At 38.0% G+C, this 20,670-nt stretch overlaps 1 protein-coding gene across 4 annotated transcripts in view; it reads left to right on the plus strand.

Moving 5' to 3' along the window:
* The window catches only part of LOC140201322 (echinoderm microtubule-associated protein-like 6), a 378,640-nt gene that overhangs the window by 295,088 nt on the left and 62,882 nt on the right, over positions 1–20,670 (plus strand). For 3 of the 4 annotated variants that reach the window (XM_072265207.1, XM_072265209.1, XM_072265208.1), the window contains exon 27: positions 3,420–3,546. In XM_072265207.1, coding sequence (XP_072121308.1) covers positions 3,420–3,546 — 127 coding nt within the window. Of the gene's footprint in view, positions 1–3,419; positions 3,547–13,053; positions 13,069–16,990; positions 17,000–20,670 lie in introns of all 4 variants that reach the window. The other variant, XM_072265210.1, reaches the window with a different exon arrangement.

A 20,670-nucleotide genomic window follows, 5' to 3' on the forward strand; every position in this document is an offset into this window, starting at 1 on the left:
TATAGGAAGAAGTACAGTCGAAGTTTCAGGCCGAGACCCTTCGTCAATCCTGACAAAGGGTCTCGGCCCGAGGTGTTGACTGTACTTCTTCCTACAGATGCTGCCTGGCCTGCTGCGTTCCACCAGCATTTTGTGTGTGTTGTTTGAATTTCCAGCCTCTGCAGATTTCCTCGTGTTCACTCCTTTTATTAACTTTACTCCACTCCTTACAGCATTGGTGAGGCTCTGAAAACCTGTGCCAACCAACTAGTGGGAGTACTCGAAGACATTTTCAGCCTCTCAGTCCTACCGGCGGAAGTTCACACTTGCTTCAAAAAGGCAACAATTATATTAGTGCCTACGAAGAATCATGTGGGCGGCCTTAATGGCCATCGCCGGGAAGCACTCATATCTATAGTGATGAAATGCTTTGAGAGGTTGATGATGACTAGACTGAACTCCTGCCTCAGCAAAGATCTGGACCCATTGCAATTTGCCTATCGCCACAACAGGTCAATGGCAGACGCAATCTCAATGGCTCTTCACACGGCTTTTGACCACCTGGACAACACAAACACCTATGTCAGGATGCTGTTCATCGACTATAGCTTAGCATTTAAAGCCATCATTCCCACAATCCTGATTGAGAAGTTGCAGAACCTGGGCCTCTATATCTCTGCAATTGGATCCTCGACTTCCTAACTGCAAGACCACAATCTGTGCGGATTGGTGGAACATATCCTCCTCGCTGACGATCAACACTGACGCACCTCAGGGGTGTGTGCTTAGCCCACTGCTCTACTCTCTATATGCCCATGACTATGTGGCTAGGCATAACTCAAATACCATCTATAAATTTGCAGACAATACAGCCATTGTTGGTAGAATCTCAGGTGGTGATGAGAGGGCATACAGGAGTGAGATATGCCAACTAGTGGAGTGGTGCCACAGCAACAACCTGGCACTCAATGTCAGTAAGACGAAAGAGCTGACTGTGGACTTCAGAAAAGGTAAGACGAAGGAACACATACCAATCCTCATAGAGGGATCAGAAGTGGAGAGAGGAAGCAGTTTCAAGTTCCTGGGTGTCAAGATCTCTGAGGATCTAACCTGGTCCCAACATATCAATGCAGTTATAAAGAAGGCAAGACAGTAGCTACACTTCATTAGGAGTTTCAAGAGATTTGGCATGTCAACAAATACACTCAAGAACTTCTATAATTGTACCATGGAGAGCATTCTGACAGGCTGCATCACTGTTTGGTATGGGGGGCGGTGGGGGGGACTACGGCACAGGATCAAAAGAAGCTGAAGAGGGTTGTAAATCTAGTCAGCTCCATCTTTGGACTATCCTACAAAGTACCTAGGACATCTTCAGGGAGCGGTGTCTCAGAAAGACAGCGTCCATTATTAAGGACTTGCAGCACCCAGGGCATGCCCTTTTCTCACTGTTACCATCAGGTAGGAGATACAGAAGCCTGAAGGTTCACACTCAGCGATTCAGGAACAGCTTCTTCCCCTCTGCCATCTGAATCCTAAATGGACATTGAATCCTTGGACACTACCTCACATTTTTTAATATACAGTATTTCTGTTTTTTGCACTTTTTTAATCTATTCAATATACGTATACTGTAATTGATTTACTTGCTTATTATTATTTTTCTCTACTAGATTATGTATTGAACTGCTGCTGTACTAAGTTAACAAATTTCATCTAATGTGCCAGTGATAATAAAACTGATTCTGATTCTGAAGTAAAGATAATAAATGTCACTTTATAGTTTTTTTGGTAGGTGACACCTATTGATGTGGTGAACTGAGGCTACGTCCACACTAGACCGGATAAATCCGTAACCGAAGCTTTTTCTCTTCATTTTGACCCTCCGTCCACACTGAAACAATGTTTTCCTCCCCTGAAAACAGGGCTTTTCTAAAATGCCCTCCAGAGTGTGTAAATTTTCAAAACGCCGATTGGGCAGAGTAGTGTGGACGGGGTAACCAGGGATTTCTAAAAATGCTGTCATGACGTGCCGGAACAGATGATGGCGGCAGCGCGGCATTTCATTGTTTTCTTGAACGTAACCCCCCAACACAACCTAACAATTTCAGAACAGACGGCAACGAGACTGAAGCCAGAAGAGTTAGAAATGTACTCACCAAATACTTTGACCCATAACTTACTGAATAAGTAAGTATACTCACTTTGCCCTGTTTCCTGTCCTTGCTTGTATGAAGGTGGTTTACCTATTTATGCAAGTACTTCTCTGGCAATAGATGTGTAACAGCCTAATGTAACATTGTATGGAAATACAGGATAACACTGATGCAGACACGTTTTATACATTTAACAAGGTGCTTTATTAATACAACATAGTCAGTTTTTCAATGATCATCATCAGCTGGATCATACTGTCCGTGAACTCCCTGTCAGTTGCCTCCAAACGCTCCAGTATTTGTTTTTTTTTAGCTTTAAGTCGTCCTGCGCGGGAGTCAACAGCTGTCCGTCATTTGGCAATTTCCTTTTAAGTTTTTCTAGTCTGTAACTGCACAAGTACACACTTTCACATCAAGATTCGACACCAAACGTGTCACTTGTTTTCTGTAGATGTGTCCTGCGCATGCCCAGTAGGAGGAGATTCGACCAAGTATCCGTTTTAATAGGGACGGAGGTATTTTTAAAAACGCTTGGTGTGGACGCCTATAGTTTTTACGCAAAACCGGCGTTTTCAAAGTTATCCGGTCTAGTGTGGACATAGGCTGAGTTCTGGCTGTAGCTACTGATGTAATCAGTAGTAAGAAGCATTAAAAGTGCATTCAGTGATCTTGGCCATTCATGTAAGGTCATTACACTCTTGAAACAACATTTCTAGGTCACTGTGATTTGTTTCCTGACAGTGATTTACAAGGTGGTTTGTTTTCTTTGTTTTCTTGACTTATTTCTGAAGAGCTTTCTCTTCCCATTGTGAATAGAGAATATCCTTCCTTTGAAATCTTGAGGAACCCTTGGTGCTAACATGTCTTGTCATCAGTATTCATGGTTCATTGTGTCGCACTATTCTAAATTATCTCTGTACCGCAGTAGGCATTATGTAGGGTACTTTGCCTTTGAGTGGTGAAGACTGACTTTAAGCAGCATTGACAAACTTTCAGTAGTGCTAAAATATAATGATATAGGATTCCTGATGTGCAAAGCCCATAAGTATTATGTTTTCAATTTTAGGGGCTTTGCAATTTTGTCATCTGAATTCAGACTATCTTGATTAGCTGCAATGCTAAAGTTTTTGTCTTGTCTAATTAATATTTGCAGGAGACCGATGGTTTTAATTCTATAAATCCATGCATTTAAAAAGTACAAAATGCAACCTTGAAAACAATATTTCAACATAGAAAGGTGGGTTCTTGGCTTTCAAAAACAATGTTATATTTGTATTTCATTAGGCTATGACAGTGACGTTGCAAGAGAGAAATCCATTGATTATACAACCAAAATCTATGCAGTTAGTATCAGGGAGATGTCAGGCACAAAGCCACATCTACAGCCAAAAGAAGTCTCAACAGAGGAAAGGTATGTTATTGGTTTGAATGTTTTTGATAATGATTTGTATAGTTACGGATTAATAAGAACTTTGTTAACTTCTTATGCATTTTAAGGTTGTTATACTCACTAATGAATTTTATATAAGCCTTTGTTTATATGTGACACAAAAATTCACAGTACAAGTTGAATGTTTTTGGTGTATTGGTTTCCATTTGCTTGACCCATGAAAGAGCTCAGCATTTAGTACATTTCACATGGACAATCTGTTGCACAAAGCCAGCTCTGTCTTTAACGTTGAAGCTCTATGTAGTGATGATGCAGAGCTAGAGAAGGGCAGAATAATATCTGCCCGTGGAAGTGCTGGAAAAAATGCTTTCACAGCTGTCTGAGCCTATTACCCAGCTTAGCTAGCAGTTGAAACTGGGAAAAGTATTGATTATTTCTTTGAAAAACATTCCAAAACTAGGAAAAATTGCATTTATTAAAATAGCACAGACTAGATGGACTAAAGGACCTGTTGATGTGCTGTACTTTTCGATAACTCTATAAAATAATTAGTAAGTTTAAACAAACAAAACATAAATGAATATATTGAAAAACTAATGAATTTAAAGGATGCATGAATTCAAACTTGCAGATGAATGGTCTCACTGTTCTTTTACCAGATGCAATTAAGCATAAATTGATAAGCTGAATTCCAAGCTCAAGTTCAAGTTGAATTGCCATTCAACCCTGTTATGTATTCAGCTAAACAAAACAACGTTCCTCCAGGGCCAAGGTGCAAAACACAGCATACAGCACAAATAGTTACGTAGCCTACATATATATGCAATTATATATAGTAACTATATGTAGCCTGGTATAAGTGCTGAGAAATTGCCACAGGTTTACATTCAGCTCAAGCATTAGGTACGTCACAAAGACCTGTTGCATAGTGGGCTGCCGCCAAATTCTGTACCATCACCTGTACTGCATGCCAAAACTAGATGCCAGTTGCATAGGAAACTGTTGGCAGCTCTGTGTGGAACTTCTGGCAATGTCCACAAAACCCGGTCATTTTTTAAAGTCTGACCACGCATAATATTGTTACAATGTATGAAAAGATGGTTAAAAATTTTTTTATAATTGGGATATACTGCTGATCATGTGGGAGCAGAAGAGATTAATTTGGCATCATGCTCAATACAGATATTGTGGGCCAAGTGGCCAGTTCCAGTAGCGTTCTGTGTAAATAAAATGCCACATCCCCTTACCCCTCACCCCTCACCTCATTCTACACCTGGGAGCTTCCATTCTTCCTAAAATGGGCTGCTTCAGCAAGACCAGCTCTGAGCCCATGAAGTTACATGTGGATCTTTTTACTGCTCTTCCCAATGACTTTCTCCACTGCAAGCCCTCTTACAGCAGACCACTCTTTCTCTGGCTCTCCACGCACTCAGTAATTGGGGAACAAATTGAAAAAAGTCTTACACACCCTATTCTGTTGTAAGGCTCAAGACATGATGTCTTGAGCCTCGTACAGAATAGAATTTAACACTAAAGTACAAGATGTGTTGGCCTGCCAGTCATTACCAGTTTAGTCTCTTTTTTCCTTTTATTAGCCCTCGCTACTTTACTAAATTTTGTACAAGCAATATTAAAAATTCAGCCTTTTCCAAGTCTTTAACTATTTTCACGGTGACTACATGAAGATAATTTTACAGAATCTGCTTCCAGTACCAAACATAATTTAAACATAGAATTTGTTCACCTAGTAGGCGTCCATGTTCAGTCATAGAGAAGTACAGCATAAAAACAAACACTTCACTCCATCTAGTCCATGCCAAAACCATTTAAACTGCCTACTCACATCAACCTTTACCAGAGCCACAGCCCCCTATATCCCTACTGTCCATGTACAGTGCCTATAAAAAGTATGCACACCCCTTGGAAATTTTCATGTTTTACTGTTTCTGAACATTGAATCACAGTGGATTTGATTTGGCTTTTTTGACACTGATCAACAGAAAAGACTTTTTCATGTCAAAGTGAAAACAAATTTTCTCCAAATTGATCTAAATTTATTATAATTAAATAGAAAAATTAATTGCATAATTACTCACACCCTTCAAGTCAGTTTTTAGTAGATGCACCTTTAGCAGCAATTACAGCCTTGAGTCTGTGTGGATAGGTCTCTATCAGCTTTGCACATCTGGACACTGCAAGTTTTCCTCATTCTTCTTTACAAAACTGTTCAAGCTCTGTCATATTGCATGGGGATCATGGGAAACAGTCCTTTTCAAGTCCGGCCACAAATTCTCAATTGGATTGAGGTCTAGACTCTGACCTGGCCACTCCAGGACATTAACTTTGTTGATTTTAAGCCATTCCTGTGTAGCTTTGGCTTTAGGATTGTGGTCATTGTTTTGCTGGAAAACAAATCTTCTCGTCGCAGTTCTCTTGCAGACTGCATCAGGATTTCCTCCAGGGTTACCCTGTATTTCACTGCATTCATTTTACCCTCTACCTTCGCAAACCTTACAGAGCCTGCTGCAGGGAAGCATTCCCATAGCATAATGCAGCCACCACCATGCTTCATGGTAGGGATGGTGTGTGTTTGATGATGTGTGTTGTTTGGTTTATGCCAAACATAGCGTTTAGTCTGATTTCCTCAAACCATAGAAGCTTCTTCCTGCTGACTTCAGAGTCTCCCACATACCTTCCAATAAACTCAAGCCAAGATTTCATGTGAGTTCTTTTCAGCAGTGGCTTTCTCTTTGCCACTGTCCCATAAAATTACAACTGGTGCAGTGTTTGCCAGGATATTGACTCACCAGCAGTTGGACTTTCCAGATACAAGTGTATTTTTACTACAATCAATTGAAGCACCTTGACTGCACACAATGATCTCCATTTACCTAATTATCTGACTTCTAAAACCAATTTGTTGCACCAGTGATGATTTGGTGTGTCATTTTAAAGGGGGTGAATACTTTTGTAATCAATTATTTTGTGTTTTATATTTGTAATTAATTTAGATCACTTTGTAGAGATCTGCTTTCACTTTGACACAAAAGGGTCTCTTTCTGTTGATCATTGTCAATAAAAGCCAAATTAGATCCATTGTGATTCAGTGTTGTAAAGCAATACAACATGAAAACTTGCAAGGGGGTGAATACTTTTTATAGGCACTGTACCTATCCAAACTTCTCTTCAAGGTTGAAATTGAGCTCACATGTACCTCTTGTGCAGGCAACACATTCTACACTCTCATGACACTTTGAAGAAGTTTCCCCTCATGTTCCCCTTAAACTTCTCACCTTTCACCCTTAGCCCATAACCTTTGGTTGTAGTCCCACCCAAACTAGTGGAAAAAGCCTGCTTGCATTTACCCTAACTATACACCTCATAATTTTGTATGCTTCTATCAAATCTCTCAATCTTCTACGTTCTTAAGAATACAGTCCTAATCTAGTCAATCTTTCGTTATAACTCAGGTCGTCCAAACACAGCAACATCCTTGTAGATTTTCTCGACAATCGTTCAACCTTGTTTCCATCTTTCTTGTAGGTAGGTGACCACAACTGCACACAATACTCCAAATAAGGCTTCACCAACATCTTATACAACTTCAACATAACATCCCATCTTTTGTACTCAATACACTGATTTATGAAGGCCAATGTGCCAAAAGCTTTCTTTACTACCCCATCCACCTGTGACGCTATTTTCAATGAATTGTGTACCTATATTCCCAGGTCCTTTTGTTCTTCTGCACTCCTCAGTGCCCTGCCCTTCACTGCGTAAGACCTACCCTGGTTGATCCTATCAAAGTGCAAAACCTTGCACTTGTATGCATTAAACTCTATCTGCCATTTTTCAGCCCATTTTTCCAGCTGATGCAGATCTCTGTGCAAGCCATGATAACCTCCCTACTGTCCGCTACACCCCCAATCTTGGTATTATTCACAAATTTGCTGATCCAGTTAACCACATTATCATAAAGATCATTAATATAAGTGACAACAACAAAGGACGTAGCACCGATCCCTGTGGCACACCACTAGTCACAAGTCTCCAGTCAGAGAGACAACCCTGTGGTCCTTGGAAGTAGGTACAGAGGAGATATCAGGGGCAAGTTTTTTACATAGAGAGTGGTGAGTGTGTGAGATGGGCTACCAGCAACGGTGGTGGAGGTGGATACAATGGGGTCTTTTAAGAGACTCCTGGATAGGTACATGGAGCTTATAAAAAATAAAGGGCTATGGGTAACCTTAGGTAATTTCTAAGTAAGTACATGTTCGGCACAGCATTGTGGGCTGAAAGGCCTGTATTGTGCTGTAGGTTTTCTATGTTCTCATGTTTTACCACACTCTGGCTTCTCCCACAAAGCCAATGTCAAATCCAATTTACTACCTCATCCTGAATGCTGAGCGACTGAACCTTCTTGACCAGCCTCCCATGTAGGATCTTCTCAAAGGCCTTAATCAAGTCCATGTAAACAACATCCATTGCCTTGCCTTTATCAAGTTTCCTGGTAACTTCCTTGAAAAACTCTGTAAGATTGGGTAGACATGTCCTACCATGCACAAAGCCATGCTGACTATCCTTAATCAGTCCATGTCTATCCAAATACTTATATATCCGGTCCCTTAGAATATCTTCCAATAACTTTCCCACAACTGATGTCAGACTCACCAGCCTATCATTTTCTGGTTTCTGTTTAGAGCCTTTTTTTAAACAGTGGAACAACACTGGCTTTCCTCCAATCCTCTGGTACCTCTCCTGTCACTAACGATATTTTAAGTGTCTCTGCTAGGCCCCTGGCAATTCTGCACTTGCCTCCCGAAGGGTCAGAGAGAACACCTTGTCATGCCCTGGGGTGTTAACCACCCTGATTTGCCTCAGGGTAGCAAACACCTCCTCCTCTGTAATCTGTACAGGGTCCATGAAGTTGATGCCACTTTGCTTCACTTCAGTAGACTCTGTATCTGTCTTCCAAGTAAATACAGATGTAAATAATGCATTTAAAATCGTCCCCATTTGTTTTGGCTTCACACATGCATTACCATTCTGGTCTTCCAGAGGACCAATTTTGTTTCTTACAATCCTTTTGCTCTTACTTCACCTTGTCTGCTAGGGCAACTTCATGTCTTCTTTTAGCCTTTCTGATTTCTTTATTAAGTGTTCTCTTACATTTCTTGTACTCCATACAAACCTCATTTGTTCCTATTTGCCTGTACCTGCAATGCACCTCCCTTTTACTCTTAACCAGGGCCCCAATATCTCTTGAAAACTAAGGTTCCCTACACTTGTTGTCTTTGCCTTTCATTCTGACAGGCACATACAAACTCTGTACTCTCAGAATTTTGTTTTTAAAGGCCTCCCACTTTCCAAGTACACCTTTGCCAGAAAACAACCTATCACAAACCACACTTGCAAGATTATTTCTGATACCATCAGAACTGGCCTTTCTCCAATTTAGAATCTCGACCCATGAACTAGACCTATCTTTTCCCATATTTACTTCGAAAAAATATTTGATTTTTTTAAAATTGTAAATCTTGCTGTCAAAGCTTCTCTTGTAAATTACATCAGAATTGTTGTTGATATATTTAAGAAGACAAAATCAGAAGTATTTATACTCAAGTTGTCTTTATTAATTTATTAAATTAATTTGAGTTTAGATTAATTTAAAATGCATTATTAGTGGTAGTAGGAATATTTACAAAGAAACTATTGTTGGATCAAAGTAGTGTTGCAAGAATTCACAGTCTTTGAAAGCATCAGTAGATTTCAGCACATAAAATTTAACATTCAAAGTAAATTTATTATTAAAGAACATATATGTCACCATATACAACCCTGAAATTTGTTTTCTTGCGGGCATACTTAGTAAATCCAAGAAATGTAATAGAATCAGTAAAAGATCGCATCCAACAGGGTGGACAAACAACACATGTGCAATAGGCAACAACTGTGCAAATACAAAATAAAAAAAAACAATAAATATCGAGAACATGAGATGAAGAATCCTTGAAAGTGAGTCCACAGGTGTGGGAATAGTTCAGTGATGGGGCAAGTGAAGTTGAGAGAAGTTATCCTCTTTGGTTCAAGAGCTTAATGGTTGAGCGGTATTAACTGTTCCTGAACCTGGTGGTGTGGGTCCAGAGGCCCCCTGTACCACCTTCCTGATCATAACAGCAAAAAGAGAGCATGGCCTGGGTGGTGGGGGTCCTTGATGATGGATGCTGCATTCCTGTGATAGCACTCCATGTAGATGTGCTTAATGCTGTGGAGAGCTTTACCCATGATGGACTGACTACATTCACGACTTTTTTTAGGATTTTCCATTCAAGGGCATTGGTGTTTCTATACCAGGCCAAGATGCAATCAGTCAATATATTCTCCACCACACATCTGTAGAACTTTATCAAAGTTTAACATGTCATTGCTGAATCTTCACAAATCCTAAGGAAGTAGAGGTGCTGACATGCCTTCTTCGTAATTATACACATGCTGGGCCCAAGACAAATCCTCTGAAATGATAACACTGAAGAAGTTAAAGAATTTAAAAATTTGTAACATTTAGCAAGAGAAGTAGGAACCAAAAGAAGGCAACTGACCAAATTTTAGAGAAAGGAAGTCAATTTATGAGCATAATTTGGCAGTAAAGTAATGAAATATACCAGTAGTCAGCACCTACTTTGACAATTAAGATGTATTGCATAGAATAGTTTTGTCAGTGGCTCCTCTATCAATTTACAATACTTCCTAAGTTATCATTCCATCTTGTTTACAATGAAGTGCACAAAGTCTAAAGTCTCAGTAGGCTACTGCTGAACTTCCTGACAAAAAAAAGATCCTCATGCCTGGAGCAAGTGCAAAGCTTGATGGCATCCAGGCAGTTTCAACCAATAAAAACACACTGTCCATCTCAACTTCTTTATCTATCATCTTTCCATCAGTGTTCCAGTGAGAATACTTTGCCTTGCATTTGGAATATTTGTGAGACAGTACTACAAAAGTTATAAGAAAAAGAAACTTGGAAACACTTGACAACATCTATGGAAAGAGAGAGATTTAATGTTTCAGGTCATTGAGAATCTATCAGAACACTTTAACTTCCAAAAGTTAAAATTTCATAGCTGTGCTTTAGACATTATCATATGTTCAATTCTTTAAGCAGATTCTATATCTCTTTTGATCTGGTGCCTACTCTTCTAGAATTAGATCAACTGCAAACTAAAATGTTAAGTTATATGTCACCACCTATGTGACATATAACCTACTTACAAATGCAACTTTACACTGAGATCTCTATTTATCATTTCTTGTGCCATTTAAAATGTATGCATCTTCCTAAATTACAAGATGCAGAAAGTGCAATTTTATTTATTTAATTTCTTCTCAAAGGAGAAGAAAAAAAAAGAGTGGAAATATGACAGAGATTTTCACATTAGTGAAGCATTTTTATGCAGAGAATCAGAATTAGAAATTACAAAGGGTGAAATAACAGGAATATATGAACATAGCTGAGCCTATGACAAATTGAGGAGAGATCTACGCAACCATTTTCAGAGAGGGTAGTTGGATATTAATTGTATTAACTAAGGAGATGGAAGTAAGTATTGGAATACATCTTGTAGAACAACACAAAAATAGAAATCTATAACAAGAAGACAAACTTGATATCGTCTCCTAAAATTTTCTGACTCCTGCAAACTGATGACAACATTTTTATTGGCAAGCTTATAGAAAGGTACATATGCAAATAATTCCACTATTAAGCTCAGAAAATCTGTCTCCTGAATTAGCTAACAAAAAGTCTATATCATTCCCAGTTATATTTGGAGGGAAATTGTATTTAATGGTAAAATATATCTAATATATAAAAACAGCTAAAATCTCTGATTTCACTTTATTAATTACTGGTCAAAGAGTGCCTCTGTAAACATCAAATAACCCTTACCCAAATTGCTTCAGAAATGAATACTATGACATGAGTAACATCTTTGCCTATATTTGTGAAATGGTGTTATGGGCAACTGAGTAGATCATGCATGCTATGCCACGCCCTGAGGTAACAATGTTTACAGGAAATGAGATAAGAATTTGGAGAAAGTGTTATTCTATAAAAGATGTATGGATTGTCCTTTGTTTTATCTAATATTTGTAGACTATCATAGATCCTTGGAATGATTTAATTAATCCCACACATTGGATAAAATGAAATAGACTTAAGCTAGTAATTAGTGGGTAATCAATTTTTGTTCTTTTTTTATTGCCTATATGAACTGACAGTATTTTTAGTGAGAAAATGTTAAGGTCAGTTACTAACCAATTCTTTTGCTGTGATGTGAGAATTCTTTTGCAGTTTTTTTAAATCTTGAAATAAATCCCTCAAAAAAAACCTATGTACCCTACTGATGTAATTATTTTGTACTGTTTTGAATGGTATATATTTATAGTAATGTATAGTAAAGCAGTAGTTAATAATCTTATGGCATGCTGTAGAACACTAGATATTAGCAAAATTCATAGTGATAAGAATTTGTCCTCTTTTGTGCACTAAATCCATAGTGTTATGTGAAATTAACATATCTCAAATGCTGGAAATTTGAAATAAAATATAAAATGCTAAAATATTCAATTGTTCAGACACCATGTACAGAGGGAAAATACAAATAATATTTCAGTTCAATGGTCTTTCATCAAACATGCTCCAATGGAAGGTCATTATCCTGAAACGATAAATAAACAAATTTTCCCTGCCCACTAATGTTCCCTGACTTGATTATTAACGTATTAGTGTACCTTTAAAATGACCGAATTTCAGAAGTGTTCAAAGTTCTTCTAGTGCAACATGATGAATTTAGTGGATGCAACAAAGGACAAACTCCTTTTGGTTAGTTTTCTACAGTTGGTATTAGCCATGCAATGCTCCTTCAGCTGCTCTTCAATCATTTAAATTAACCTGTTGACCACATTTTATACATTACAGTGGGATGTTCATGAAGCTTTTTAATTTGTTGTATTCCATATAGTACACTACCTGGATATAACATTTGTAATAATATGTATAACTTTTCTAATAAACAATAAAACAACTGAAGGGGCTGTTTCTAAGTGTAAGATTTCTGCATTTTTTTAATTTTCACATTTCACCAAAAAATCTTAATCTCATGAAAATTATATTTTACATGTTAAATTTAGTAGTTATGTACTAACAAGCTTAATAATTCCATCAAACACACCAATGGCTTTGATGCACATTGTTCAAAATGTTGATATCTGCTACCTGTAAGAGTAGATTTGAGATCTGCCAGTTCTAGCCAACATGACTTAAAGTGCCTTACTTATCTGCTTGAATGTGGTGATACAAAAGTGAACATCGTAAATCAAATGATGTAAAATATCTTCCTTAACTATTCAGTACTATATGAATGTGAATTTATTACAAAGTAATCTACCAGTGCACAATTATTTTATTATCTTGAACAGCTGATAAGAAACACTTAACACTATTGTATTTTAACTTGCTTTCCTTTGGAGGCAGGGAATTGTCAAGTAAGTATTACATGTACAAATTTTATATAAGTATATTTAATAAAGTTTAAAAAGTGTTTTATTGTGCAATACAAATATTTAAAGGAATGAAATTTTGGTATCAATATGTATCAAATTATTAGACAGTATTGATCTTTTAGGACATTTTGTGTTGTGCAGAGTGTACAGTAAGGCTGGCCTTTTATTTAACAGTTTTTCTTTGCTAATTTGGAAAGCTAAGTGATACAGAATTCTTTACTGTATTCATTTTTTGTGTTACGTTCAAACTGCTACTCATGCAATAAAATCCAAGGCCTAAGCAAATATTAGTTCATCACAACAATATTTTACAATACCTTGAAAAAGTATACAGCCCCCAACCTGTTGTTCACATAAATGAGTATTACAACCAGGGATTTTGATCAATTTAACTGAGAATTTTTATTTTTTTTAGTCACGTGCTCCTTTTTTCATAGTAGAGCCAAAAAAAACAGGAAAAAATGTAAAACATATAAAACTATGCTACATGTACTGCTTAATGTGGAGGTAAAAAAAAAGTTCCACTTTAGTCTCATCTGACCACAAGACCTTCTTCCATATCTTTATAGTACCTTCTAAATGACACTTTATGAAGTCTTTATGGACAATGATTTTTTTTTTAGCAGTACATGTGGCGTAAATCTAATATAGCGCATCAGTCAGGTAACACCATCCCTACTGAAAAGTATGGTGGAGGTAGCATCATGCTCTGAGGATTCTTTTCAGCAGCAGGGACTGGAAATCTGGTCAAGATTAATGGAAAGGTGAATGCTACTAATTACAGAGAGAGCAACACATCAAAGTTGCTGGTGAACGCAGCAGGTGAGGCAGCATCTCTAGGAAGAGGTACAGTCGACGTTTCGGGCTGAGACCCTTCGTCAGGACTAACTGAAGGAAGAGCTAGTAAGAGATTTGGAAGTGGGAGGGGGAGGGGGAGATCCAAAATGACAGGAGAAGACAGGAGGGGGAGGGATGGAGCCAAGCGCTGGACAGGTGATTGGCAAAAGGGATATGAGAGAATCATGGGACAGGAGGCCCAGGGAGAAGGAAGGCGGGGGGGAATCCCAGAGGATGGGCAAGGGGTATAGTCAGAGGGAGAAAAAGGAGAGAGAGAGAAAGAATGTGTGTATATAAATAAATAACAGATGGGGTACAAGGGGGAGGTGGGAAGCCACACTCAGGTTGGAGGAACAACACCTTATATTCCGTCTGGGTAGCCTCCAACCTGATGGCATGGACATTGACTTCTCTAACTTCCGCTAATGCCCTTTCCTTGCTATATGGAATGGAGTCATGGACAACATACAGCAGGCAAATAAAATCCCTAGAAACGTACCATCAAAGATGTCTCCAAAAGATTCTTGAGAGTTAGCTGGAAGAACAGGCGTACTAACTCCAGCATCTGGAGGAAGCTGACATTAACTCCATAGCCACAATTGTGACTCAACAGAAATTGCGATAGGTCAGCCACACTATCCATATGCCTGATCCTCACATCCCTAAACAACTCCTGTTCAGCCAACTCAGGGATGCAAAGCGCACTCTTGGAGGGCAGGAAATAGTGGTTCAAGGACAATATCAAGACTACCTGAGGAAGTGCCACACCAACCTGAATGGATGGGAGAAATTAGGAAGCTGGAGAAGGACTGTCTATGAGGGAACTGCACAGATTGAAGAATACCACCACTGTGCCATTTAGACTAAGCGGCTTCAATGTAGGGAGAGACTGGGAAAGGTCCAACCAGCTACATCCACCACCACCCCAATGACGTCGTACACCTGCCAACACTGCAATAGGACTGGTGGATCACGGATCAGCCTCTTCAGTCATCTCAAGACCCACAAGTAACCACATCAATCACCAGGAGAAGAATCATACTCGACTAGGAGTGATCACTGGTGACGAAAATGGGGGCTGAACAATTTTCACTATACTTCAATCTGAATTAGAATTAGCATAGTTAATAAACTTGCTCTCAATCCCAAGGGCAGTTTACACTTGTAGCTTTTCAGGTAAGAAGGTTCAAAGCTTATCACAATCAAGGGCGAGATAAATGAATGCCTAGCCAAGAAAGATGATAATTCGTTGGATGACTAATTACATTAGATGTTGACAGTGATGTTGCCCCAAAAATGAGGCAGATTTGGAAAGGGAGTTGCAAAGAGTAAACTGTAAGAGTTGAGAGCTCTGCTACTAAATTTAAGTGAACTGGGAAAGATAAGCAAGAGCTTAGAGATGGAGGAACAAAAAATGGCATGCGATATAGACTGATTGAAATCTAAAAGAGAACGGTGGTTGTGAACATTAAATAATTTTTTAAAAATTGAAATTAATGCATTGAAACATTGTGCTCTTTGTCAAATAGAAAGCACAGATAATGTCATTGTTAGATAGGAGGTAGACTGCAGAACTTAAGTATCCTACTTGATGAATTGCAAGTAAGATTTAGAACTCCGCACAGTTAAGGAGAGTAAGTCATCAACCATCTGATTCACGCTAAGAGTGACTGGTAGTGAAAGTGACTTCAAGGATTTGGAAGTTGAACTGTTAATGATAGGTCTATAAAGATGTGAATCATGCAACATTTAATTTAAGTCATATATCACAAAGGAAATTGAGAAGTCAAGAGAAATGAGGAATATGAGGTGCTTATGCTGGATATTAATAACATTATCCCACCACAAGTCTTGGGTAAATAAAGAATTTTTGCATGAAACTATATACGAAGATGGAGTCCCTTCTCAAGCATGTTAGCAGCAGATCACTTTAACAGTATCATTCAGTAATTGTTCAAGATTTCTCTGCATTTCACTCATTGTCATGTATATTGGTAATCAATTAAAACTCAGATCAGACTCCTCTTTCATAAGGTTAATGAGGAAGAAGGCTTAAGTACTATTGTCTATCAATCTGTTCAATGATAGGATTGTCTAAATACTGAATTTTTCTGTAAATTTTCAGAAAAAATGTTTATACAGGGCTACAGAAACAGCATGTCTAAGGCAAAAAGGTATTTAAAGACATTTTAGTGCAGGATACTTTATATTGAAATCTATCATATACTTTATTAACTCATCATGTTCAATCATTTAGTTACAGCTCTATAACACCAATTAGATTTGTTTAAAAATTAAGCTGGTTATTTATAACAACCTAGCATTAAAAAAAGCTCCATACAAACTCTAATAAAATATCTAAACATCATTTCATTGAGTGAAATATCGAATCTGAAACTAGGAAATATTTCTCACAGTAAGTAATTTTGAAGAAACAACTTTAAAGGAATTTTTAATCAATTAAAAGTGTTTATGATAACAAAATCTGGTGATATTGTTTTGAATGTTTTCAGAAGAAATATTATTTGAAGGGAAGAAATTAGTTTTTGGTTGCTAGCACTAAAATAGTGATGGAATATCATTTGGCCTTGTATTCCGTTGTTGGCATTAATTCAATTGATGTGAAAGAGAAACAAATGCATTGGCTAGCACCTTATTTTAGTTTATGCGACCAATGAGAAGTTTGTATTTCTTGGTTTTGTTCAATTTATTCGTTGCAGAAAATCCAGTTAAAGTAAGTATTGGTGAGTACCTAATGCAGAGGATGTACTAAATGCAGAATACTTGGGAAGCATTGATTGACAAAGCTTCCTTTTTTTCCCTGTCTGTTCTATAGGAGCTTAGTACAGAATTTTCCCAGTGATGGAAGGGTATGGGTTTTCTGAATTTGTAGATTGGTGCATTCTGATTTTTGGGTTTTTTTTTTGCTGGCATGATTGAGAAGCATGGGTTTGTGCCACATAGGAATGTCTACTGAAACTAATGAAAGTGTTTGTGCATGAATTTATATCTATTATAAAATTTTCCTAATTGACATTTTTTCTTGGCTTTACTTGCTGCTGACAAGGGGATCCAGGTAATTCACTACATGGTTTGCAATTTTTCAATAGTTTTTTTTCTTGTGTAACAAAAACTTGTTTCTGAGGTTATTTTTTACATAATTGAGAGACTCCATATTTATTTTATATTGATCTTGAATGAGGATGGAAAGTTGAACTTGTTAAATATAACACTTATTTAATCATTGTTAGCAATAATTGAGTTATGGGTAGAAAGCAACATTAAAAACTTCAAATGCTGGAAAACTGAAATCTGCTGAGTAGTTTCAGCACTCTAGTTTCATTGCTGAGTTATATTTGATGGTAATGTTGAAATGACCTTTTGAAGAAATAGGTAACTAAGGAACAAATAAGTGCTCTATTTGACAGAACAACTAGAAGATATTATTTCCATCGATTATTGAATCATTAACAAGAACTAGACTTTAAATTTGAGGCTGAAGTTGAATGAAGTAATGGTTTATAAGATATTAGAGGATATTTTAATTCCCAGGCAAGAAGTTGTTAGAAAACATCCAAGTAGATTATACCCTAAAAGGTACAATCCTTATTAATAGCACATCTTTCTTTATATTCCTATTGGCTAGCCTCTTCTTGACATTTGAAATAATATGATAGCTTTTTGAATGTTGCTTGTAAGATTGGGCTCACAAAATCACCATTCTAGTCAGTTATAGAAATGTTGATATGGGGTCAGAGTGAGAGGGGCCAGATTTTCTTTGGGTTTCACTACAAAATAAAACTAACAACAATGAAATTAAATCAATTCATAAGGTTGATATAATACATCTACAAAAGGAAACAAATATTGTTTTTAACTTATTAAGAACGTGTGACCATAAGACTTAGGAGCCCAATTAGACCATTTGGCCTAGTGAATCTATTCTGCCATTCATTCTTGGCTGATTTATTTTCCCTCTTAACTTATTCTCCTGCCTTCTCCCCATAACATTTGACATCCTTACCTATCTAGTACTTATCAGCCTCTGCTTCAAAATACACCCAAGTGTCTTGGTCTCCACAGCTGTCCATGGCAATGATTTCCACAGATTCACTACCCTCTGCTAAAGCAATGCCTCCTCATTTGTTCTAAAGGGACATTCTTGTATTCCGAAGCTGTGCCCCCGGTCCAAGACTCTCCCACATGCTCCCCATTTCCACTCTATCTAGACTTTTCAATATTCTATAGGTTTTAATGAGAATCCCTTCATTCTTCTGAATTCCAGCATGTACAGGCCCAGAACTTTCAAACGTTCCTCAAATGTTAACCCTTTCATTCCTGGGATCATTGTCATGAACCTCTTCTGGACTATCTCCAATGCCAGCACATTCTTTCTGAGATCCTTTCTCAGTCCGCTTCGCCCAGCACCTATGCTCTGTCCGCCACAAAAAGCAGGATCACCCAGAGGCCACCCATTTCAAGTCTGCTTCCCATGCCCATTCTGACATGTTCATCCATGGCCTTCTCTACTGTCGCTATGAAGGCGCACTCAAGTTGGAGGAGCAACATCTTATATTCCATCTGGGTAGCCTCCAACCTGATGGCATGAACATCAACTTCTCGAACTTCCGGTAATTGCTGTTCCCCCTTCACCATTCCCCATTCCTCATTCCTATTTCCCCCTCTCACCTTTCCTGCCCATCACCTCCCTCTGGTGCTTCTCCCCCTTTTCCAGTCCTTTATCTCTTTCACTAATCAACTTCCCAGCTCTTTATTTCGCCTGCTCCCCCCCGCCCCCCCCCCCCCGGTTTCATCTGTCACCTGCTGCCTTGTACTACTTCCTCCCCTCCCCCACCTTCTTATTCTGACTTTTCCCCTTCCTTTCCAGTGCTAATGAAGGGTGTCAGCCCAAAACGTCGACTGTTTACTCTTCTCCATTGATGTTGCACGGTCTGCTGAGTTCCTGCAGCTTCTTGTGTATGTTGCTTCGGATTTTCAGCATCTGCAGATTTTCTCGTGTTTTAATTGCCATTCTAGTTGCAGGAAAATAAGTGGTTTGACAAAAGCTAATTTAGATGTAGTCAAATAGGTTGGCAGGGAAAGATACTTGTGGATAAACATTAAAATAACAATGTGCCCATATTGGGCCCTCAATACCCACTCTTGAAATGAAGGACACCCTATCAAATATTATTGTATTTATTTTAGTTTCTCCCTTCATTCGCTGGCTCAGATCTATTCATCTCACAATTTGTATTTAGAAGTGTTAATCCATTCACTAAGGTGTTCACAGATTAAACCATGTATTGCAATACAGCTGAAGAGTGCTGCTAGTGTATTTTGCAAAATATACTGGTTTAAGTGATTTAATAACAATGCATGACAATAGGGTTATGATTCAAAGGAGCAGCACCTACATGGAGAGGAGTAAGTAACTTAAAAACTCGAGACTCTCTGTTTGGAAGGTAGTGTAAATCTGCAAGCATCCATATAAGAGCTGTAAGATTTTAGTCAAGATTGGAATTTATGGGATGATTTCAAGACTTATTAAATGAACTGCAGATCTCCATCCTTCACTTTGAGCTGCAGTTAAAAGAAAAATGGGAGCCTAGGAATTGAATTTTATACTGTTTCTTTGAGAATTTATTGGAATAGAATAAAGTGCAATAACAGCCAGATTGGTTGAAATTATATTTTAAGTTTCTCCTCATTTGCATTGCCAGGAAAATTAGTCCAGAAGTGAGTGCTAATTATAATTTAGAAAATAACTAAGTCTTTGTTAAATAGTGCAGTTCAGAGACCCCATAAATATTAGCTCCATCATCCTACAACCACACTTTGTCTTTTGCTGTCCCTTCCACACAGTACCAATAACTACCATATCTCCCTCCAACCATGTAGTAGCAAGCCTAGTGCCATTTACTCACTTTGCACAGATAGTTGACCCATTAAGGTGCACTACACTCTTCAGTCATAAGAATTTTTCTCAAAGTTTTCATAAAACTGCCAAAAATCAAAACACTCCCACCAATTGTAGATGGGAAAATGCAGTATACAGGATGATTGTTATTCCTATTAAATCAGAATCAGATTTAATATCACTGGCATATGTCATGAAATTTGTTAACTCTACGGCTACAATGCAAAGAAATACATGATAAATACTGAGTTACAGTAAGTATGTATATGTCTATTAAATGTTAAGTTAAAATAAGTAATGCAAAATAACAGAAATAAAAAAGTAGTGAGGTAGTGTTCATGGGTTCAATGTCCATTTAGAAAACGGAAGGCAGAGGGGAAAAAGCTGTTCTTGAATCGCTGAGTGTGTGCCTTCAGGTTTCTGTACCTCTTCCCGATAGTAACAATGTGAAGAGGGCACGTCCTGGGTGGTGGGGATCCTTAATGACAGACGCTGCCTTCCTGAGGCACCGCTCTTTGAAGATGTCTTGAATACTACAGAGGCTGGTATCCATGATAGAGCTGACCAATTTTACAAGTTTTTGCAACTTATTTTGATCTTGTGCAGTAGCCCCCCCCCCACCCCCATACAGACAGTGACACAGCCAGTCAGAATGTTCTCCATGGTACATTTGTAGCTTTCAAGTGTTTTAGTTGACAAACCAATTCTTCTCAAACTAGTGAAATATAACAGCTGTCTTGCCTTCTTTATAACTGCATCAATATGTGGCAGCTATAATTAGACAGTTTCTGTATATTTTATGTCAGAAAATTGTGGGCTAGCAATAA

This window comes from Mobula birostris, chromosome 8 (genome assembly GCF_030028105.1).
Source record: "Mobula birostris isolate sMobBir1 chromosome 8, sMobBir1.hap1, whole genome shotgun sequence".
Taxonomy (NCBI): domain Eukaryota; kingdom Metazoa; phylum Chordata; class Chondrichthyes; order Myliobatiformes; family Myliobatidae; genus Mobula; species Mobula birostris.